Source organism: Populus alba, chromosome 6 (genome assembly GCF_005239225.2).
Source record: "Populus alba chromosome 6, ASM523922v2, whole genome shotgun sequence".
In the NCBI taxonomy this organism is placed as follows: Eukaryota; Viridiplantae; Streptophyta; class Magnoliopsida; order Malpighiales; family Salicaceae; genus Populus; species Populus alba.
In genome coordinates, this window is record NC_133289.1 from 154,814 (window position 1) to 178,524 (window position 23,711).

General features: G+C 33.0%; 4 protein-coding genes and 2 long non-coding RNA genes across 6 annotated transcripts; 4 read left to right on the top strand and 2 right to left on the bottom strand.

Moving 5' to 3' along the window:
- The first annotated feature begins 5,019 nt into the window (after window positions 1-5,019).
- Window positions 5,020-5,976, top strand: LOC118032210 (heavy metal-associated isoprenylated plant protein 47-like). Its single transcript, XM_035036829.2, has 3 exons — window positions 5,020-5,242; window positions 5,398-5,476; window positions 5,582-5,976. Exons 1-3 carry the CDS (start codon window positions 5,237-5,239, stop codon window positions 5,722-5,724), a joined length of 228 nt encoding a protein of 75 aa, XP_034892720.1. The 5' UTR covers window positions 5,020-5,236; the 3' UTR covers window positions 5,725-5,976.
- Window positions 5,977-7,931: 1,955 nt separating this feature from the next.
- LOC118032209 (heavy metal-associated isoprenylated plant protein 47-like) lies at window positions 7,932-8,722 on the top strand. The gene is made up of 3 exons (XM_035036828.2): window positions 7,932-8,065; window positions 8,211-8,289; window positions 8,461-8,722. Exons 1-3 carry the CDS (start codon window positions 8,060-8,062, stop codon window positions 8,604-8,606), a joined length of 231 nt encoding a protein of 76 aa, XP_034892719.1. The 5' UTR covers window positions 7,932-8,059; the 3' UTR covers window positions 8,607-8,722.
- Window positions 8,723-10,329: 1,607 nt separating this feature from the next.
- LOC118032208 (heavy metal-associated isoprenylated plant protein 46-like) lies at window positions 10,330-11,604 on the top strand. The gene is made up of 3 exons (XM_035036826.2): window positions 10,330-10,801; window positions 10,890-10,968; window positions 11,230-11,604. The coding sequence occupies exons 1-3, from the start codon at window positions 10,796-10,798 to the stop codon at window positions 11,367-11,369; spliced, it is 225 nt and encodes a 74-aa protein (XP_034892717.1). The 5' UTR covers window positions 10,330-10,795; the 3' UTR covers window positions 11,370-11,604.
- A 3,098-nt stretch (window positions 11,605-14,702) lies between these two features.
- On the top strand, window positions 14,703-17,889 carry LOC118032206 (glucan endo-1,3-beta-glucosidase 5). The gene is made up of 2 exons (XM_035036825.2): window positions 14,703-15,262; window positions 16,551-17,889. Exons 1-2 carry the CDS (start codon window positions 14,913-14,915, stop codon window positions 17,656-17,658), a joined length of 1,458 nt encoding a protein of 485 aa, XP_034892716.1. The 5' UTR covers window positions 14,703-14,912; the 3' UTR covers window positions 17,659-17,889.
- An 85-nt stretch (window positions 17,890-17,974) lies between these two features.
- On the bottom strand, window positions 17,975-18,840 carry LOC118032207 (uncharacterized). The gene is made up of 2 exons (XR_004684624.2): window positions 18,452-18,840; window positions 17,975-18,360 (listed from the first exon to the last, which is right to left on the bottom strand). It is a non-coding gene; the product is annotated as an uncharacterized lncRNA (long non-coding RNA).
- Window positions 18,841-20,395: 1,555 nt separating this feature from the next.
- On the bottom strand, window positions 20,396-21,300 carry LOC118032205 (uncharacterized). The gene is made up of 2 exons (XR_004684623.2): window positions 20,842-21,300; window positions 20,396-20,738 (listed from the first exon to the last, which is right to left on the bottom strand). It is a non-coding gene; the product is annotated as an uncharacterized lncRNA (long non-coding RNA).
- Between the last annotated feature and the right edge of the window lie 2,411 nt (window positions 21,301-23,711).

Below are 23,711 nucleotides of genomic sequence, written 5' to 3' on the forward strand. Positions count from 1 at the left end.
CGAGTTTTAACAAAAATAGAAGGAGAATTATGTCAAAAAAACTATCTTAATCTAATAATTTAAGAAGTTAAGTGAAATTTTAAAAATAATTTTATATTTTTTTTAACATAAGTTAAATTAATTAAAAATTTGAGTTGACTTGTGACTCGTTTGGAAAAAAAAAAAACTTTTTTATCCTTAATTGAGTTTAAAAAACTACAATTAGAAAAATGTAACAAATCAAGTCAATAGTGTCTCCCACAATACGTAGGCCAAAAGATATTAACATTTATAAATCATTAAAATAATCTGCACCAATTATGTATTGTCTATGTGCACCGGTTCTTGAGGGACCCTCTCTGGTTGCAAGCAAGAAGTGAATTAATGATCATTTGATTATTATATCTCAATTAATTACAGGTTTCATTTCTTAATTATTCATCCAATTCGCTCATCATCCATTCAATATATAGTCATAATTGGTTTGATTAGTGTGAACAGTCGACATATGCACCGCCTTCTTTTTCTTAAAAAAATATTTAGAGCAATACTTGAGATAGTCAATATTCGCACACAGAGTCAACTATACATTTTCCAAGAAGCATGCAATTCTATTCAATATGATGCAAGTCTACGGTCATCATTTCATGAAATTTCCACACATATGGGTTACGAGGAACAATCCTAGGATTGCAAACTCCATCTCTCACTCGTTAAAGCCTTTATTATGCTAGGAAATAAAACCATATAAATAAATAAATAAATAATGTGTATCACACATTCATTATAGCAATAAATAAATAAATAAATACTTTTCTCAATTTTTTGAATCTAAGTATTTAAGCATTTATTGCTTTTTGTTTATTTATTTAAAACTACTCTTCCAAATAGTTGATTATGAAAGGTTAAGACCCTTCTCACCACTAGGCTAAACTAAACGCCAGCTAAGCGCTGAGTTCAAATGCTTTTTTGATAGATCATAGATACTTTTTGTTGATATATCAAAGATATTTTACTTTAATTGAATTATAAATCAGAGACATTTTATTATGATGATACTCTAACGGATGATCACATCAGGTTCAAAGATATTTTAAATTAATATTAAATTAAAAAAACACACAATTTCAATTACATTTACAAATACACTCATCATCAACCGAGGCCCTGCTTGCGAGCCAATGGGATAAAATATGATTTTATTAATTTCAAATTAATAAGTTTTAGTGTTTTTAAATTATTTTGATATACTAATATTAAAAATAATTAAAAAAAATATTATTAATATATATTTTAACATAAAAAATTATTTAAAAAATAATTATAATTACACTGCAAAATAATTTTTGCTGTGCAATCATCACTATTACTATTCTTGACTTTTCATGGGCACGTCTCTCCATGAGTTTAGCTATTAATATATAACATGAGTCTATGAATAGGTTGCTGTAATAGCGATGAAGTCACCCTTACGACAATTCCATGAGCCAGGCTGTAATGCGACAAGGACACGGCAATCTGCGCCCCTTAACAAACAAATTATTCATCCATGCTAGAAATAAATAAATAAATAATAGAACTAATTTGAGTAATCAGTGCTCTATGGATATTACTCATTATTATCAAATACATTCTTCAACGACACGATGAGCAATGCCTGGTATGAATTTTTTCTGATTTTTTTAATATGTTCATATTAAAAATAAATTTTAATAAATAAATAATATTATTTTAATATATTTTGAAAGATAGTTTTAAAATATATATATATATATATATATATATATATATATTATAGCATGATTGTTGACTTTGATCCTTAAATAAAGCAAGCTACTCCATTAAGGAATATGTTTTTTGTTTGAACGATGATCTCAATAAACATAATACTACTAGGAAGTCCTCCTATCCTTTAAATTAAGACTGAAAGATTAAATTGTTTATCGATTCGTGTTAGCATTTATTAGTAATTAATTACTGCTATAATAATTATCAATTACATAGAATAATTCATGCAAGATATATATTCCATGCATTAAAAACACTCTAAACCCAAAAAAAATCCAATAGATTTTTAACTTATTAAAACTCAAAATTCATGTTTAGAGCTGGATCTAGAAATCACGTGATCCCAAATTCATTCGTACATATCTTACGTTAACTTATGCCACCACCGTTTGTTTTGCCCTGATAAAGAATGACGGACGCGTGGACTGGCACATGGCGCAATCACAGTGTGTGAAAATGTGACTTCTGACTTTTGAGTGTTTTTCCGGACAAAATATAATTACTAGGTGCATGGACATGCGCACACCCAATCAGCAAAAACCCTCATGTCTTTTTCTGTACACTGTAGATTCATAAATAATACAGCCCGTACTGTCGATGGTTTTTTTATGTACATCATTCTTCCAAATAAACAAAAACAATAATAATAATACTTTAGTCTACAAAAATACTCAAAAGTCAGCAGTCACATTTTCAAACACTGTGATTGCGCCATGTGCCAGTCCTTGCAAGATGGGTCCCACTATGCTCGCTCCATTCCATGGTGGACTTTGAAGCAATTAGTTGTTGGTGATTCCGCTTCGTGGAAAATACTCACTGCCCTTTTCAGCTCAAAAACAAAATCCTACTGTTTGTTTTTTGAAAAATATTTTTTAAAAATTTATTTTTTAAATTTTTTATGTTTGTTTATTATTAAAAAAATTGATCAATGAAAAATATTTTTTGATCAATAGAAAACATTTTCCGGTCAATAGAAAATACTTTTCAGTCAAACAAAAATTTCTTGTATTTGTTTGCCATTAGAAAAATTGATCAACGGAAAACACTTTCAAGTAAAAGGAAAATTTGACTTGATTTTCAGGAAAGTGTTTTCTTGGAAAATTTGGACGGAAAACACTTTTTGAAAGTTGTGAAAATTTTAGAAATGTCATTATTTATTGATTATATCAAATTTGATCCTCAAACTTTTGATAGTTATATATATATATATATATATATATATATATATATATTGTTTTGAATATTTATTTTTCAATTTCATATCTTAAAATTTTATTTTTATATTAACTTTGATCCTTATTTTTATAATTGCTATTTGCTTTTTCGTTATCATTTTTTATTGAAATTTTTTATCTATCAAATTTGATCCTCATTCTTTTTATTGTTACTTATTTTATTTGAAATAATTTATGAAATGTTGATTATTATTATTTTAATTTTTTCATCTTTCATTTTTTTTTAATTTTTTATATTTGATCTCTATTATTTTGATTATTATTTATTTTATCTATATAATTTATGAAATTATATATTTTTTTAATTTCATTCTCATTCAACTTTTTAATTTGTAAGATTTTTTCCTCATTATTTTAGTAAACTTGAGAAAAATAAAATATTAATAAGTTATTTTTCAGCTCATTTTTCATGACATAACCAAACACTGGAAATTGTTTTCTAACTTATTTTTCATTACACTACCAAACATTAGAAAATACTTTCTCGGAATTCACTTTCTCCAGAATTCACTTTCCAAAAGAAAACTACTTTTCAGCAAACAAATTGGGCCTAAATTTAAACAAATGTTTCTGTCTTCGATCAGAAAAATAAATCCTCAATTAATGCACTAGGTTTGATAATTTTAATATAGATAACCTCAATATCGTCATAATGTTTATTTTAGATAGGATAATTTTATAGAAAATAAATTTAAATAAATTATGAAAATTAATTTAAAATCAATTAAATATTAAAAAATAAAATTAAAAATAAAAACTAAAAAAAATTAAATCGAAAGAAAAAATTTGAACGGTGGAAATATAAAAATAAAGAAACTATTTGATATTGTTATTAAATTTGATTCAACGAATCAACCTTGAAACCTATTGATCAGGCTGTTTACTTGGCCTGGCATTAAAATTAATTAATTTGCATGTAAGTTGTTTCTATATGACCTAGTCGACTTGACATGTCTAAAGACAACTCGAACAACCAGTAAAAACACGGTTTGACTCTAAAAAATATTTCAAGATATTTTCTTTTTAATATTGTGAAAGCGAAATATTAAATTGACCCAGGTTTTGCGGCATAACTCGTCAAACTTGAAAACCAGATCATATGCTTCATTGGGTTTAAAAATTATTTTTTATTTAATGATATGATAACAAAAATAAATGCTTAAAAAATCAAGTATCAAGAAAATATCACAACAATTATTTGAGATTGTGATAACCTCATATAAGGCAAACTAAAAGAAATTGTAACGACCAATTCAAAATTAATAAAATATTAAAGGATGAAATTAAAAAAAAAACAAAAAAAATTCAATAAAAACAAGATAAAATTGAAAGTTATTATTATTTTTTTTAAATAGCACTAAATAAAAAGAAAAAAAAAGTATCTCCTTCATTTTTCACATGAACGATCAAATAGATGGAAAAACCCCAACTTTTTATTATAGTAGTTAATATCTAATTAAATTAAAGACTTTATCTCATCAAATTAGATCCAAAATGAATCTAGTCAAAAAGGAAAAAAAGTATATTTGTAAAAAAATAAAAAAGAGAAAAGAGAAAAGGCACCAAATAAAAAAAATTATCTAAGGATCAATTTAAAAAGAAAAAAAAGCATTAAAAAAATGAGGTTCTTCAATGTTTAACATAATCCAAGTTTTTTAGATGCCTAAGGTAATAATTAAAATGGGTAATTAATATATAAACATAGTCTATATTGACGTTAATTATAACATACGTCAAGGACAAGGCAATATGTCCACTTTAACAAACAACCTTCTCCACATACACACGCAAGAAGAAGACGAAGAAGAAGAAGGATTAATTAGAGTAATCAGTACTTTATTAATACTAATTATTATCAAAGACATTCAATTTATACAACATTAGCTATATATTTTATATATATGCATGTTTCATGCATTAAGACCGCGTCAACCACATGGGCCGCCATGCATGGTGTGAATTTATTTTCCGAGGTAAACCACGACTTTCCGAGACATTTCCATCTTCTTCTGAAGTCTAGCCCCTTCTATTCTTGCTTATAAAGTGTGAAAATGTCAGAAATTCTAGAGCAAGCTTTGGATCTCTCTCTCTCTCTCTCTCTCTCTCTCTCTCTCTCTCTCTCTATACATACATAGACACGCTTGTTTCTTTTGGCTTTCCGAGGAGAGGATCAGGGGTACATTGGTCGATAAAGTCTTTAACTCTTGGAATCATATCAAAACTGATCATTGGCAATGAAGGTACGCACGTAATTAGTCACATCGATCTTTTGGCACTAGAATTGATATATACACATATAAAGTCACGTACGTTGTATGTATTAAATTAATTTGTGATCATGTCTTTTCTTCTCATTAATCCTTTTGGAAATCTAATTCCTGCTCGGTTTGTACAGCAAAAAATAGTGTTCAAGGTACAGATGAATTGCGAGAGATGTAGGATTAAGACGCTCAAGGTTGTGTCGGATGCAGATGGTAAGTTTTCAAGCTTGGCGACTCAAAAAAGCAAACCTGTGAGAGAGAGAGGTTGACTTTAAAAATTAAAGGTTAAAAGTTGAATTTGGTGTAATACTGTGGCAGGTGTGGATTCGATGGGATTTGAAGGAGAGAGGAAGGAGAACGTGGTTGTGATCGGAGATGGAGTTGACGCAGCTACTTTAGCCAGCTGCTTAAGGAAGAAAGTTGGGCACACGGAGATTGTCAGTGTTGCCCTGGCGAAATGAAAGACAGACAAGGCTACGAACCTTAATTAGCTTAGCTTTCATGAAAGAATTAAAACTGTTCTAAAATCTTAATTTGCTGTATAGGATGATCATGTGGCGCAAAGAGATCTGATTGCAATAAAATTTGTTTTGTGTTAGTTCGGTCCCTACAACCCTATGGAAGAGTCTTCTTCTTTGGAGTGCTTGACTGTATTGTAGCCCTTATAAATTCAATAATAATAATAATCCATTTCCACCTTTACTGTTAATTAATTAATTCTATGTTTTTTTCATAAAGTCTTACTATTTCTCCCTGCTTTTTCAGTACATACACGGTAATTATTAATGGACTGCTGTGTTTTGTCTTGGTTTCTCATCCTTTTGTTTTAAATCCTTCATCATTATATATACACAAGGATTAAAAGCCATTAATTTGGAGAAAGGATTTTGATGCTAAATTTAAAGCCCGTTTGGTTAAGTGTTTGTGGCTATGTTTAGTGTGGAATAATTGCAATGCATTATTTGATTATAAAATTAATCATGATTTTTATATTTGGATCCTATCATTATCTGTGTTGAAAACACTATTTTGTTGAAGTTGAAATTCCATGCTTCTTGTTGCGTTCCTGCCTCTATCATGCTTCTTGCGCACTCATAGATTTTTAATTAGTATGAACAGTGTAACATGATGCTTCTTGCGCACTAATAGATTTTTAATTAGCATAAACAGTGTAGTGTAGCATGATGCTTCTTGCGCACTCATAGATTTTTAATTAGCATGAACAGTATAGCATGATGCACTGTTCATGCCAATTAATTCATTCTATGAACACTATGCAAGATGAACAAGTGTAGCATGTTGTTTCTGATTGGACCAGTTTCGGTCTAAACCGGGTTTAGTTCAAAGCTCAAAATGCATTAAACCAGATCCGATCCAGTAAAATAAAAAATAAAAATTAATTTTTATTTTTTAATTGTGTTTTATTAAAAAAAACTAGTGTTTAACATTATTTAATGACATTACATAAATTAGATAGAGATCGCTTGATGATGTAGCATTTGCAGAATTTAATCGCAATCCCAATTTTGTTCCTGATTATATTTTACCTGATGTTGTTGCGTACTTAAGAAACCAAAAAAACTGTAGTCCTTGTCGGATGTATTTGATATGTGATGGAAATGTAGATAGTTTAATGAACCAATAAAAAATATTTTATATAAATTATTATTTATTTCATGATGTAATAATAATAGTTAAATCTACAATATTTAAATTAAAAACCATTAATATATATATACACACTTTAAATTATTTTATAATCTTAATTTCAAAAGTATTATTAACTAAACACATTAAACTACTTTTTATTCAACCTCAATTTCAACTACAATTTTAACAAATATATAAAAAACCAAATTCAACCTCAATTAAAAATATTTTTTATAAAATAATTTTTTTCAAAACTCAAACCGTTACTACAATACCAAATCAATAAACCTTCAATAAATAAAAATAATTATATATATATATATATATATATATATATATATATATATATATATATATATATATCACTGCGGTAGCTAGCCGTGTAACTTCCGAGAACTCAATCCATACGCGACGTTAGAAATAAATGAAAGGTTGTCGAGTAAAAATGATGTGATGGTGACTTCTCTGTTCCGTTGAAGGCTTGAAGCTGTGTCCTTTCCTTACTCGGTAAGAACACGGCATTCACTGTTAAGCAGCACAAGCTTGCTTCTCCCCCAAGATTGGAAGTTCTTCAGTTAAATATTTGAGCAAAATATATTGGGGAGTCCTGAACTTGTACCTACTCATGTATAAGATTGATTTGGATTCATAATTAGTACGTACCATAAAATTAATAATTATCAAGAACACATCAAATAATTAATTGGATATATTTTCCATGCGTTAATTAAGATCGAACGGTCCAAGCACAGTGACTTCATGGTGTGATTAACGTTTAAGCTGGTAGACCAAGGCAAGTCCGACTTTCCACCCTTGTTGACTTGTAATTAATTCTATACGTCTTAAAAGGGCCATTAATTCAGCGAATCAACATATTAAACACCTCTCCCTCATCGACCTCCCTCACTTGCATTTATATATATATATATATATATATATATATATATATATATATATATATATATTTTTTTTTTTTATTTTCACATCTTGGAAATTCTTAGTATTCCTACCACAATAATATTGAAGCTAGCTAGAGTTGGAGGTCTCTCTCTCTCTCTCTCTCTCTCTCTCTATATATATATATATATATATATATATATATATATATATATTCTTAACTTTTTTAATCAAAACTGATCAAACACAATGAAGGTACGTATTACTTACTATTACATATCTTTTGGCAGCTCAATTTTTAATTACAGTCACATTACGTACTACAGAACTAATTAGTTTAGATATTGTCTTTCTTCTTCTTCCTCTATTTTTTTTTATTTTTATTTTTTTTCCTGTGCAGCAAAAGATAGTGCTCGGGGTACAGATGAATTGCCAGAAATGCAGGAGGAAGGCACTCGAGGTTGTGGCAGAAACGGATGGTAAGTGTTGAAGCTTACAAATTAAAAGGCTATTTTTTATAATTTTTTTCCCCTTTGGCTTTCTCTGGGGTTCATGCATGTGTGTGTATTTATCTATAATATAGCTTGAGATCCTTTAATTATTAGAGATTAAGATGTTTTATTTCAAATATTAATTACTGTGGAATGCAGGTGTATGTTTCTTGGGATTAGAAGGAGAGAATAAAGAGAAAGTAGTGGTGATCGGAGATGGAGTTGATGCTGCTAAGTTAGCCTGCAGGTTAAGGAAGAAAGTTGGATATACTGACATTATCAGTGTTTCCCCGGCGGATAACTAGACAAGGCCCCATTCCAGCACTCTTGTTTATTGTTCTCCCTTTGTGGCTCAGCTTTCTTGAGACTACATTGTCAAATCCCTGTTTTATTGGATCTTGTGTGGTGATATTCAGAACTTTGATCGAAATTACAAGGTTTTCTTTTATCATTCCAAGAGAATGTTGGATTGTTTTGTATTGGTTGTTTTTTAAAAGTAATTTTTGATTTAAAAAAATTAATAATCTAATAAATCTATAATTTATCTAAATATTTTATATATTATAAAAAAAATTTTTTTTTAATCTTTTTAAAAATGGGTAAGAAATTTTTCATTATTTGTATTTATGATTTTTGACACTCTCAATGAGTCTACCTTGCACAATCATTAAATTCTAGGAGTTTTTTTTTGTTTTGTTATGTTAAATAAATCTAATAAGATGTTAGTATTTTGGAAACTAGGATAACTTGTTTGATATTAAATATTTTAAACTTGTTATCAAGTTTTTTTTTTAACACATGTAAGCATTTCTTTCCACCATATGTTAATTAATTAGTTAATTTGATGCCTACATCAATAAACAATTAGTTTTCTTTTGAGTAAATTTGTCAATATGAAAATCTTTAATAGCATAACTTTCGTTGAGCATATAGATAAATTATATATGAAAATAATTTTTGTGAAATTGTGATAATGGAATTAGACATAGAAGTTTTAATGAGCTCTTTATATCCTCTTTTTTTGTAGAAAAATAGGTTTTTTTTTAAAGTGATTTTTTTGGAAAGTGAATTTTGAAAAAGTAAATTATTTTTCTATGTTTAGTAGTGTCATGGAAAGTAAATTGAAAAACACTTTCCAGTGTTTGGTTATGTTATGGAAAATGAGCTGCCAGTAAAAAAAATTAATGATTTTTTTTTTCAAAGTTTATTAAAATATAACAGAAAAATTCCGTTGGTAAAACTTAAATTAAAAAGTTAAATGAGAATGGAAATTGAAAAAAAAATCTAATTTTATAAATTATCTGAAATAAAATAAATAATAATCAAAATAAGAGAGATCAAATGTAACAGATAAAAAAAATTAAAAGATGATGAAATTAAAATAATAATAAATAATTTCATAAATTATTTTAAATAAAATAAGTAACAATCAAAAGAATGAGGACCAAATTTGATAAATAAAAATTTTCAATTTAAAAAATAATAAGAGAAAAGTAAATAAAATCATAAAAATAAGGATCAAAGTTAATATAAAAATAAAATTTTAAGGGATGAATTTGAAAAAAAAAAGATTCAAACAAAATATGTAGCAATCAAAAGTTTGAGAATCAAATTTGACATAATCAGCAAATAATATAATATTTTTAAATTTTCCACAACTTCTAAAAATTGTTTTCCATCCAAAATAAAAAAAAATATATTTTTCTGAAAATTCAAGCCAAATTGCTTCTTTGATAACAAAGTTTTTTTGTTGATTAACTATTTTAATAGCAAATAACATAAAAAAATTTAAAAAAATAAATTTTCTAAAAATCAGTGTCTCGAAAACAAGCACATCCTTTCATCCCTCGAGTTTTAACGGTAACTGCAAAGTCTTGAAAAATTCTAATTCTTTCTTTTGCAGTGCACAACGCGTTAATGCTTTTAAAAAGAGCTCTCCTAACAAAAATTGTTAGCTTTAAGGAATACTGGCGGTGCCCCACAACTAATTATAATTAATGGCTCACAAGCTAGAGACATGCCCAGTAAGCAAGTAATACAAGTTCATCAATGAAACTCCAAGCTCCATCAATGGTAATCGTGAACTCTAACTAATACGATAACAGTGACTTCGTCGTCTTGGTAAATTACGGTATTGCTGAAATCGTCAATGCATGGAAATGGTATGGAAGACCTCAGTGAACTGCGATACCCTTCAGGAAAGATGACAAGTTTGCACATGGTGAATCAGAATCTCTCTAGAAAAACAACACATCGGCACTGACCCCCACCCCTCTTTTTTTGGCATGGACACCTCGTCCGCCTCGAACTAGCCATGTGCTAATGCTCTCCTTCTTCAGTCTATATATAGTCGAGTGAGAGTGAGCCCTTGGTACCTCTTTTATGCTGTTTTCGTTGACTTGTTTTTCACGTTTGACATACTCTGTTTGCATTTCTTTTCTTCTTCTACCTGGAGATCACACGAATCATCATCATCCAGGACTGATCAAACAGAATGAAGGTATCCATGTCTAGTTGCTTTTATATACAGAGACCATGAGTTCCATTCTTGCATTGTTAATTTTTTTTCATGGTTAATTAATTGGCAGCAAGTGATCGTGTTCAAGGTCCAGATGGCCTGTGGGAAAAGCAGGGTCAAGGCTCGCACGGTGGTGGCAAAAGCTTGTGGTATTTATTGAGGAATTTTCATAATAGATTTTTCTTTTTCCTACTGTTTCTGGTAAGGAATTAATTACACCAGTTTTCCTCTCGAGATTTTCTGGAATGGTAATTATAGTGTTTATGAAACAAATTAAGACTCCCTTTTGCACCTTTTGGATCTTGCATCTCAAGGTTTCAAGTTTTTCTTCTTCTTCTTCTTTGTTTTTCAAAGAAAGCATATGTGAGTAGTAGGCTTGGCTGATCAATGTTTTCCTCTTTGATTCGCAGGAGTGAACGCTCTGGCATTACAAGGAGACGACAGAATCGTGGTCTCTGGAGATGGGATTGATGCAGCCCATTTGACATACTGCTTGAGGAAAAAAGTTGGGCATACTGATATTATCAGCATTATGCTCGTGCACCAGTAGAAACATGTCAATGCTACGTACAGATGGCCATGTTTATATATCATGACCACATCATTCATTATAGTATATATTTAGCTTTGATTAACCTCTAAGTCTATTCTCTGGGGAAGCTTCAAGATGTTGATACAGAAAATCAGCAGCAGTAATTAATTTCCTGCAGCCAGTATTTCCTTTTCTTTTCAACTATGTAGTGCTGTACTTCTAATCAATGAAAAGATTAGCTTTGTTAGCAAAATTACTTCCAATCTCCTTACAGGGTGCATGGGATCACAAATATTCACATTGTGATCAATGGTCAGGTTAATCAATTTGTCACTTGATGAAGCTATCTGTTTGGTGTTTTACAAAACTTAATCCTGATTGGTTAAGGATCAATTAATTAATCTTAGATTCTTAGTCAATCTTAAAATTAACCTCCAAAACCTGCCTCACTCGATGGACTATCTTCCAAACCCTCTTGAGGATAGTTTTAAAACCCGGCCCAGGACCCAGCTGACCTGGGCCTAGAACTGGGCTGGATTGAAGAAAAACCCGGTATGACCCGGTAAGATCAGGTCAAAAACCCTAGAAACGGTTTTGATCCTAATAAAAGTGTGTCAGGTTACTTCTCTCAAATTCGGCTCCATTTTGTGATTTTCTTCGTTAAAAGTTTAAATCTTTCAATGTGATCATAATCAAGTTGACTGCCTTTTCGTATGTTTGGTAGCTTCCAAAATAGTATTACTTGATTTGGTGGGAAATCTTCTGAACTAGAAATTGGTGAATATTTGCTACATGACATGCTTTCTTCCCACAAAATAATTCACGATCGAGTCTATGATATTATTTTTTCTTATCTTAACAATCATCTATCATGATTGAGTCCGTGATAGATTACTGAAATTAGTATAGTAGTTAGGCATCGTTTTCAAAGCCCTTTGAGTTTCATGTTAGCTGGCATGAATCACTTTGGCTTTGCCTGTTATGATAGCAAAGTCATTGGCTTTTTGTGGTTTCTATTAAGAACAACGAGAGCTTTACTTGAGTGAACTTGTGAGAGAACGAGTGTTTGAAAAAGTCTTCAATTGAAGTTATGGGAACCATTCCATTCTCCAAGCCTGTGCCTTTTTGGTTGATATTATTATTAGCTGGAAATAGTTGTTTAGCCAACAATATCTGTATACATCAATATCCATTTGAGGGTTGGAGAGCAGCAAAGAATGATCCTTGCTCCAAAAGTCCATAAATTTGTGTTGGTCTATGCAAAACCTGGAGAAAGTTTCATCAAGTGTCCCCTGGAATTGAAAATGGTCATGGGTTTTGATTGACACTTGAAACCCAAGTTTTGATAAACAAATTCTTGAAATTTCACCGATTGAAACTCTAAAAATCCCATCCCTTAGTTGGTTTATGGCAACTGGCATGGTCATTTTAACAAATCAATTCAACATTGTTTTATAATAACCGACTTAAATCATAAATTAGCGAAATGTCTTCATTGTTGTCCTGAGAGATGATCCTGTTCTCTGTTCTGCCTGATATACTTGATTAGTAATTGGCATTATGTCTCATTAGTTCTTGTTTTTGTGCTTTAATAATGATGCTAGACAGGGTCTTCCCTTTCTTCAGTATTTTACTTAAGGATAGGTGTATACAATTAATTGGAGGAGATGGAACCATGCGTGGAGCTGTGAAGATATCTGATGAAATTCATCGCCGCAAACTAAATATATGCAGTCACTGGAATTCCCAAAACAGTTGACAATGATAGGCATCATTGACAGATCATTTGGAATTCAGGGAGCAGCAGAAATGGCCCAGTAAGCAAGCCATGCAGCTCATATCGAGGCCAAGAGTGTAGTTAATGGTATTGTCCTGGTGAAACTAATGGTTCGAAGCACAGGTCACATAGCCCTCCATGCCACATTGAGCAGCCGCGATGTGGATTGCTGTCTAATTGCTGAAACCAAATTTTTCTTGGAAGGACGAGGAGGCCTTGTTTGAATTTCTTCAGAAGCAACCTGAAAGGGAGTGAGCATACTGATGTCAGGATTTTTCAACGAATTTTATCACAGTTGGTCTAGCATATGAGCAGGCACGAATATTTCACTTATGTTCCCTGGAAAAACGAACCTGAAGTGCTGAAATGATTATCGATATTCCCCCCCTGCAGTATCAGGCTTTGTCATGGGATGGCTGGCGTAGCAGTAGCTTCACTTTTTGCTTGTTTGGGCATGGCCACTCCGTTGAATCAGTTGAGACTCTACTAACCAAGTTGAGATAATGGTTTTGGCAATGATTTTCACTAATTATTGAATTAATTCATTTATGACATCCAATCATGCTCTCTTTAATCATTGATTGTTGGGCCATACATGTGAATCTGCTTTTACTACTCACAAAATCGCAAGGTCATGTTTGCAATAAGGAATGATCATCATGTGGAGTGACTAGGAGCTTACATGGAACTTGAAACAAGCTTTTATATTATTCTTTATGAAAGTGCCCAATTGAAACCTCATTCCAATAAGAAGAGGAAAAGAAAGGAAAGGGAAGGATCCTAGAGAGAAAAAGAAAAGGTCTCTTCTTTGATTGCGCTGCATGAGGAGATTGAGGGGCTGGATAATCTTGCTTTAACGCTCTTTTATAAAGAAAGACAGAAACTCTTTAGCTGGCGCCACAGATTGTGACTGCATACGAATCAAGAATCTCCTCTACGTGGCCGGCAGCCTCGTGAAAGGAATGCTTCTACTTTTCTATGTTTTCAAAAGCTTAAAACTCTAGTGAGTGAAGGGATAAAGGTCCACTTATCAATCTCGCCAATGAGTAGAATCTTGTAGCAACCAGTTTGCATTTCTGTTGTTGGTTTATACTGCTTTATAGCTCTCGCACACATGGGCTTTCAATTCCAGCCATCTTGTGAATGTTCCATGGCCACAAAAAAGTGTGTAGAACAAAATCTGGGCTTCAACCCTTTTGCCTGCCTGGGATTGTACGCCCATGCCAAAAGGAGAGAGAACTCTGCAAGCAAGCATTAGCCAACTAATGACAAGAGGCAGTCGAGAAGATGAACACAAGTTCTGAGGTTTACCATATTAATACTCGAGTTAATAAAAAATGATGGTGGTTAAAATAAAGAGTCAACATGAAGTTGGAGTGAAAAAAATTGAGGTCAGGCTTTATCCGGTCAATTAAATTACAGGTTAAACGGCTTATAAGCAGCAATTCACACCCTATTTTCTTTTAAACTGGGCTCTTATCAGAGATCCAGCATAGACTTTCTGGGCCGGGCCTGATAGAGATTAAACATAGAAAAATATCATTAATTAATTAATTAAGATATACTACGACAGGTTCTTACGCTTCACTCTTTCAAACAGTTACTAAAACCCAACATTGCTCTGCTCTTGTAGCACTTTATCAGTTGTCATCACTCTCTTGCACACTCACCTACGAAACCGCTTCAACTTTCACCTCCCTGTCGCATTCCCACTCTCTTCCTATGAATGAATGATTGCTATAGAAGGGAACCCATAAAGCTCTCTTCTTTTTTGCAAGAACAAAATGTCATGGTTACCACGAACTCTGCTTTATCTGGTTTTTGTAGTAATATTGCTATCAGGGTCATTTCCAGTGGGAGAATCAGCTATAGGAGTTAATTGGGGGACAATTTCATTTCACAGGTTGAAGCCCTCGACAGTGGTGGATCTGTTGAAAGACAACAAGATAAAGAAAGTGAAGTTGTTTGATGCAGATCCAGATGCGCTAACTGCTTTAATGGGGAGTGGGATTGAAGTCATGGTTGGGATTCCTAATGAGATGTTGGCTGCTCTTAGCTCTTCAACTGATGCTTCTGATTTGTGGGTTAGGCAGAATGTTTCTAGATATGTTGTTAAAGGTGGTGCTGATATCAGGTTCTTCTCTCTCCCTCTCTTTCCCTTGCCTCTAAGTTTTTATTGTTCTTGGGCCAGTTTGATGTTTGAGAAGAGCTGGGAAATGAATGAAAAGGAAAATGCTTTTCTCTCTCTCTCTCTCTCTCTCTCTCTCTCGTATCCTGGCCTTTATTTTGTTTTAGATTTTGAGTGGATTAACATGGATATGTGCAAGGCAGTACTATGTAGAGTAATTCATAAGGAGATTATTCGTTTGTTATTGAATTGGGTTCTTTGCCTAATGTAGCTTTGCTCTACTTCATGGTGCCTATGAATAGAGATAGTTTGGTATTTTTCTTAACTTTCAAAATGAGCATTAGGGCTGCTACAAGGCAAAGTTGGTACATCTTAGCAATAGTGTATCCAGAGATACAATTATCTTGGAGCCTATAGATGAGAGATAGACCTTAGTTCTTAATTAACATAAACAAAACCTGAAGTTTTCAGGAAATATGTTACAAATGCCATCAAGTAATTCAGTAGAAATCAAAGCTGATCAGGGGTAGAAAAGGCAAAGTGGAAGGCGAAGCTGGTACTTGTCGGTGAAAATCTTTGGTGGGATGATAAAATAACTACAACTTTGAAATGTGTTTGGGTGCATACTTGCAGTTTTAGTAATTTACATGTGGATAGAATGCTATGATTTGTAAATTCTTGAAAAGTTTGGTCATTTAGGCGATGCCCCCATTGTGCATGGTCGCATAAAGCACTTGGCTTTTGATTAGTAAAATCCTGCCCCCTTAAAACGCAGAATCTATATTAATTGCAACTTCATTATTTTGTTTCATAAACTGTCTTAATACCGTCACCTCATTTTGAACTTCTAATAGTCCTATGCAGCTGAAGTGTGTTGTTTGTACTTTCTCAACAATGAGACATTGTCTTTGAAAGCATGGGTTGCCATGCCAGATAACATATGCCGGATAGCAAGCTTCTTGCACAGCTCCTCTTCCTAGGATCTAGACAACATTGCTCATGCAATAATATATGGCATCTAGCTATCCTTGAATAGCTATTTTTTTCAATAACGTGTAAGAATTTAGGAATGAAAACTAGATAGCTCTGCATGAGTTAAATGAGAATTTACCACTCACTTGTGACAGCACATAGATTTGGGGACCAAGACTTTCATATTCTAAAAAGAATTTATGCACGTTCAGAACTCTGATTAGAGCATCTGTTAACTGAAATTTGCTTCTACTGTTCTATGCATTACAGGAATTCTACAAACATTTCTCACTAGATGCTCTCTTATCCCATACAATGACAGGTATGTTGCAGTGGGAAACGAGCCATTCCTCACAAGTTACTCAGGTCAATTTCAATCTTTTGTTGTCCCTGCTCTGCTCAATCTACAACAGTCTTTGGTCAAAGCAAATCTTGCTGGCTATGTAAAGCTAGTTGTCCCTTGCAACGCTGATGCTTATGAGTCTTCTCTTCCTTCTCAAGGGGCATTCCGACCTGAACTAACTCAAATTATGACTCAACTTGTGTCCTTCCTCAACTCAAATGGCTCACCTTTTGTTGTGAATATCTACCCATTTCTTAGCTTGTATGGGAACTCAGATTTTCCACAAGATTATGCGTTCTTTGAGGGGAGTACCCATCCTGTTACAGATGGGTCTAATGTTTACTACAATGCTTTTGATGGGAATTTCGACACTTTAGTTTCAGCACTCAACAAACTTGGATATGGTCAGATACCCATAGTTATCGGGGAGGTGGGCTGGCCAACTGATGGAGCCTTTGGTGCAAACCTCAGTGCAGCAAGGTTTTTCAACCAGGGGCTCATAAATCATGTCTTGAGTAACAAAGGAACCCCTCTGAGACCTCGTGTCCCTCCCATGGATATTTATCTTTTCAGCCTACTTGATGAAGGAGCAAAGAGTGTACTTCCTGGAAACTTTGAAAGACATTGGGGGATTTTCTCATTTGATGGCCAGGCTAAATATGCACTGAACCTTGGTTTGGGTAACAGGTTACTAGAGAATGCGAAGAATGTTGAGTATCTCCCATCAAGGTGGTGTGTGGCAGACCCCTCTAAAGATCTGACAAACGTGGCCAACCACATGAGAATTGCCTGCAGTGTTGCAGATTGCACAACACTTGATTATGGTGGATCGTGCAATGGAATTGGGGCAAAAGGAAATATCTCTTATGCATTCAACAGTTACTATCAGCTCCAGATGCAAAATGCACAAAGCTGTGATTTCGATGGGCTTGGGATGGTGACATTTCTAGACCCATCAGTTGGTGATTGCAGGTTTCTTGTTGGAGTGACTGATCATAAGAAATCAATAGCTTTCAGACCACCTCATAGGAGGACCACCATTTGGACTTCTATCCTGTGGTGGGTGTGGTTCTTTCTAATGTTGTAAGAAGTTTCTTTACATGGGTTTTTCTCAGTCCCCTGTCGGAAACTTTTAGTATTTGATAGATACATTTGGACAATAGACAAAAAAAAAAAAAAAATTTACTAGTTATTTAGATATATTCAAAATGATTGCAGGTTGTTATATGTAACAGTATATCAAATAGGAAACAGAGTAGACTCGTATGTATCGGATATTTATCCAATCTTGAAATTATATAACCTTATTTCTCTTTTATATTTTCGCCATTTTATTGTGTGTCTTGTACTTGCACTCTGATTTGTGATCCAGTCATATCAAGCATGCACAATGCATGAAACCGTTTTATGTGATGAGACCTCCTGGTCTGGTTTATTAGAAATTCCCTTAGCATTAGGTATTCATTACTACGCGGGTAAATTCTTCGATATCAAAAAGGTAAAATTACAAATGATAGAGCCTCTCATTCAGAATGATAGAAGAAGAGTGAAGAACTTCTGCATGTTGCAGAACGATGCTCCAATATTCCTCAAATTATTCTAAGCATATAGTAAATTTATTTGGTCTGCAACAGAAGACAATGTAAGCAAGCACATAGATACTGCCACATCCACACCTCGTTGTTTTGTTATGTTGCGATGCAACAATTCTCTCCTTTAGGGCTACTGCAGCATGTTCGTGCACAGCGAATGTTTGGTACCTTTCCGACAAACAAGCAGCAGCGACAACCTTCAAATGATCATGATTATTAGTGCATCAAGCTCAAAAAATAAACTGAATCAACAACGAACCATGAGCAAGCATAATAAATTTAGTTTACCTTGAGGATAATACACTTGCTCGGTTGCCAGCAGACGAGGAGCTGCTGTTGCATTTGCACTCACAGCAATGGATGCCACCACAAGGAGGCAAGTGAAAGCAACCAACATAGTTTCCTTTCTCACCATCTTTGCTTTCTTGCACAATATATATCAAGGGAGTATATAATGTTTTTGGAATGAGAAAGCCTTGTGTATAAACATCCTATTTATACTACAAATTTGTTTACAAGTCAGCAAAGATATGAGCAAGAGGGGTGACTTCTTTGCTTGGGCTACCAAGTCATCCACTAGAGTGATATCTACCAAAGTGCCTCATGGGCATTTTTTGTCCTTTATCTTAAAAGAATGAGTCATTCGTTAGCTTGTACATGCAAAAGTAAGTATGAGCTGCAATTTCTGACCTTGTGAAGACCTTTGAAGACTTGTTTGCTTCACTACATGCTCTAACACAAGTGGGGCAATAACTCTCTGATTTTTGTCCATGTCTTCGGGCTAAGATCGAGTGTACTTTGAATAGAGCACTCAAACCACACTGAAGCCCGCAAAAGGAGACTTTTTGAGCATTTTTCAGTTGAATCCTTTCCTACTCATAACTAGATCACCATGTGTTTGGCCGACATATATCAAGTGGATAACTTCCTTTTTCTTCCAGTCCAATTTCCATAAGAAAAAATGCCTCTTCTGGCCGACTTATAGGAGCTAAAAATTCACCTCCCGCAAGGACTTCCTCCACCGACTTGCTGCTGGAAACTCTGTCGCGCTTGTTGCAGGTTTCTGCTTCCGTGACTTTTCTGGAAGTTTATGCTGCGGCCTTTGCTTCTTCCAGCGTGGTTCTCATCACGTTAGCACAACTCTCAAAAATCACCGGAGGAGCCGACATCGTATTAACAAAGTAGAGCACAAATTTGTCAATATTGATGCTGAGGCCTGCATCGCATTAACAAGTCAATTAACCACCGTTAGCTGTTAATTACTTCACCTACATGTCATATAAGAGTCAGGTTTAGCAGTAAACTGCAATCGTTCCATCCTTTTCCATGCTACAGTCAAGAACCTGTCTTTACAAACTAAAATTTAGATTTCAACAATTCTTTAAACAACTTCATCTTTGCACGTTTAACGTAACTTTTGAGCCACAAAGAAATTATTTATTGTTGCTGGAAGTTTATTGATGACTTGAGGATTATTCATCGTTGTTTCAAGTAGGTTTAGTTGGCAGAGAGAAATGGAGGCTTGGGTTTAATCTGTTTATATTCTTATATTATAAATAAAAATATTCGAAAAAAACTTCAGATATATTTTAAAAAAATCTAGCAAACTGGGAAAAAAATAAATTAAAACGCTTACTTTTATCTCCACTAACATGCATATATGGAGTCCGTAAAATTCATAAAGATTTGAAAAATGCAGATTCATTTTGAGAAAGAGATAGACTCTCATAACCGGCTTTCTATGGTGACATTCCCAGACCCATCAGTTGGTGATTGCAGGTTTCTTGTTGGAGTGACTGTCTGGTCATAATTAAGAAATCATCAGCTTTCAGACCAACTCATAGGTGGACCCCCATTTGGACTTCTATCCTGTGGGGGGTATGGTTCTTCCTAATGCTGTAGAAAGTTTCTTTCCATGGGTTTTTCTCAGTCCCCTGTCGGAAACCATTAGTATCAGTAGATACATTTGGACATGGACAAAAGAAAGATGGAGTTATTTAGATATGTTTAGAATGATTGCGGGTTATTGTTATACGTAACAGTATATCAAGTAGGAAACAGAGTAGACTCATGTGCATCGGATATTTATCCAGTCTTGGAATTATATTGGCCTTATCTTTCTTTATATTTTCGCTATTTTCTTGTGCATCTCGTGCTTGCACTCTGATTTGGGATCCGATCGTGCCAAGCATGCAAAATACGTGAAACCGTTTAACGTGATGAGACCTGGTCTAGTTCAGTAGAAATTCCCCTTGCATTAGGTATTCAATAGTACGCAGGTAAATTCTTGGATTACAAAAAGGTAAAATTACAAATGAAAGAGCCTCTCATTCAGAAAGATGGAAGAAGAGTGAAGAACTCCTGCATCCTGCAGAATGTTCCTCCAATTATTTGCAGCGTATAGTATAATTTATTTGGTCTGCAGCAGATGACAATGTACATACATGCTGCAACGTCCACACCTCATTGTTTTGTTATTTTCGGATGCAACAGTTCTCTCCTGCAGTGTTAGTGCAGCATGAATGTCCACAGCGTAAGTTTGGTGCCTCTCCGACAAAGAAGCAGCAGCGACAACCTTCAAAGAATCACGGATTATGCATACCTCAATAGTGCAACAAGCTCAAAGAATAAATAGAATCAACAATTAACCATGAGCAGGCACAATAAATTTAGTTTACCTAGAGGAGAATTCACTTGCTCGGATGCCAGCAGACGAGGAGCTGCTGTTGCATTTGCACACATGGCAACGGATGCCACCACAAGGAGGCAAGTGAAAGAAACCAACAAAGTTTCCTTTCTGGCCATCTTTGCTTGCTTGCACAATATATATCGAAGGAATATATGAAGTTTTGTGGTATAACATCCAACTTATACTACGAATTTGTTTATCAGTCGGCAAAGATATGAGCAAGAGGGCATGGCTTTTGTGCTTGTGCTGCCAAGTCATCCACTAGAGTGATGTCTATCGAGCTGCCTGGTGGGAATTTCTTGTCCTTTATCTAAATAGAGTGAATCATTCATTAGCTTCTACAGGCAAGCATGAGCTGCGATTTCTGACTTTGTTTGAACTTTGAAGACTTGTTTGCTTCACTGCATGCTCTAAAACAGGTTGGGCAGCAACTCTGTTTTGAGTCCATGTCGATGGACTCAGATGGAGTATACTTAATTTGAATAGAGCACTAAAACAAACTCTGAAGTCCGCAAGAGGAGACTTTCTGTGCATTTTTCTGTTTATTCATCTTCCACTCACAACTATTTAGAAAGATTAATCAGTGAGTACGATGTTTTTATTTTTTTTTTAATTATTATTTACTCGACTTTAAAGAAATCATCCGGTAATCTCCCCTTGGTTTAAAAAGATTGTGCGTTCGATTGACTTTCTGTTTTTTACTTTCCCTTCAGGTCTCTGCATTCTTTAAATTATTATATCATTTCTCTTTGTAATATCAGCGAAATTATATTGGTTAATCAAGTTTCTCCGGTTATAAATATTGAAAAACAAATAATATATTATAATATTTATTGTTAGTATTGAAAGTGGGTGAAAGAGCTAGCGATGCTTAACCCATGTGCCAAATCATCAAATCTTGATTTGTTTTTATTCCTTTTATGATAATATCAAATCTGATAATATCCTTGCCTTCCATTCTGAAGTGGGGATCTGATCATCATGTCAAGCATGAAAATGATTAACCAATACATATATTCCATCAATTATATTCTTACTATATTTTGATATGACCACATCCGTAAGCTTATCACCTCAGTTTTCCACAGATATTTCTCATAACTATATATAATTAATACAAGAAGTATATATTTCTCGATCCTATATGTAAACAACAACCTTCTTCAATTTCTATACTTATACGAACTCAAACTTACATACAAATTAGTTTTTATATTATCAAAACAGAGTTCTACACAACATAATAATATAACTAACTCTATAATATAAATTGATTATCTTAATACAACAATCAATATAAATATTATAGTTGTGGAGCACTAACTAAACATAATAAAAAAAGTACTAATTACAAAAAAAAAAAAAAACAAGTTCTGAAGGTCCAACAAAAACAACATGTTAACAAGCTATAAGCCTAAAAAAGATAAATAATGAGAGAGTAAGTTCAACAACTTAGTAAGTAGATAATGTTCATTATATGTACCCGAGGTAATACAATAATAAGGAATACACACACACACACACAAATATGGTTTTAAGTTATTACATGAAAGTTTCTCAAATAAACTATAACAAGAATATCATAAGGTAAGGCTTGTCAGAAAATAAAAATGCAATGAACATGATGTCCCGTATTGTGGGATGATTAGTCGTTATAGGTTGGTGACTTCCCCCAACAACTAGGGTTCATATACAATGTCCACAAAAACTAACATTACTCTGTTATCATGAATATTCTAAATAGCATACCATAAATTCATATCATAATACTCAATTCATGATATCATTCAAATGAAAAGCTATCAATTTAAATAATGATTCATATTAAATATTTAGTTTCAATAAATGATCATGTTTAATTATAAATAACACAATAATAATTACCAAGAATTATGATTAATTTCATATTAACAATTCAATTATTTATATTAATCTTGTAGCATATGAAAAATTATTCATTCACCTAAAAAATATTTCTTACACCCAATACATCAATTAAACCAATTACTCTTATTTTTAACAAAATCATCTAAAAAACAACCAATTAAATTATTAGCCATAACAATTAACCCATAATACTTCAATTAACTCATTAATTAAACCTAAGGCATAATCTTCAATACCCTAATCTTCAATAAATTCAAAATCAAAGATAAATACCACAATTATACATTAGCTAAGTGTAAAATTTACCCTAGAGGTTTATTTCTTTCTAATTCTTTTCAGAACCCTAATTCTTTCTCTTTTCTTTTTCCTTCTTTTCCTCTGAAGGTTCTCTCTTTCTAAAAAATTCAGCTTTCTCGCTTCCTTTTGCTATCCTCTATTTATAATTATCAAGTTATCTATTTATATTTATACCTATTTTCTAGGTCTCCATAACATTGTTGCCTTTTCCTATTAACTCTTTCTCTATTCATTTCAAAACATCACAAGTACATACATAGTCTAGAAAGAAGTTATTTTTAATAAAAAAAAAACAAGTACATAAATTGATAGAACTGTCTCATTTAGGAAAGGTTACGAACTTGTTCATGTTTTAATCCTCAAATTATTTGTAGAATGGTAATTAAACCTTCATAACCAGGTCTAGTGGCGCAGAATGCAGCAATTCTCACCTGCAATACTCCAGCAAGAATATCCACAGCAACGGGATGCATGGTACCCTCCCAAGATAATAGCAGCAGCGACATGACAACCTTCAAACATCACAAGTATATCAGTTCAACAAGCTCAAAAACAGAATCAAATCATATTTATCTCTTTACTAGTTTGTAAGATTCTTCATGATTCAATTACCTCTTGGGGATAAAGCATATATTTTCTCAGACGTCTGAGGAACAACGGCATTGCATTTGCAGT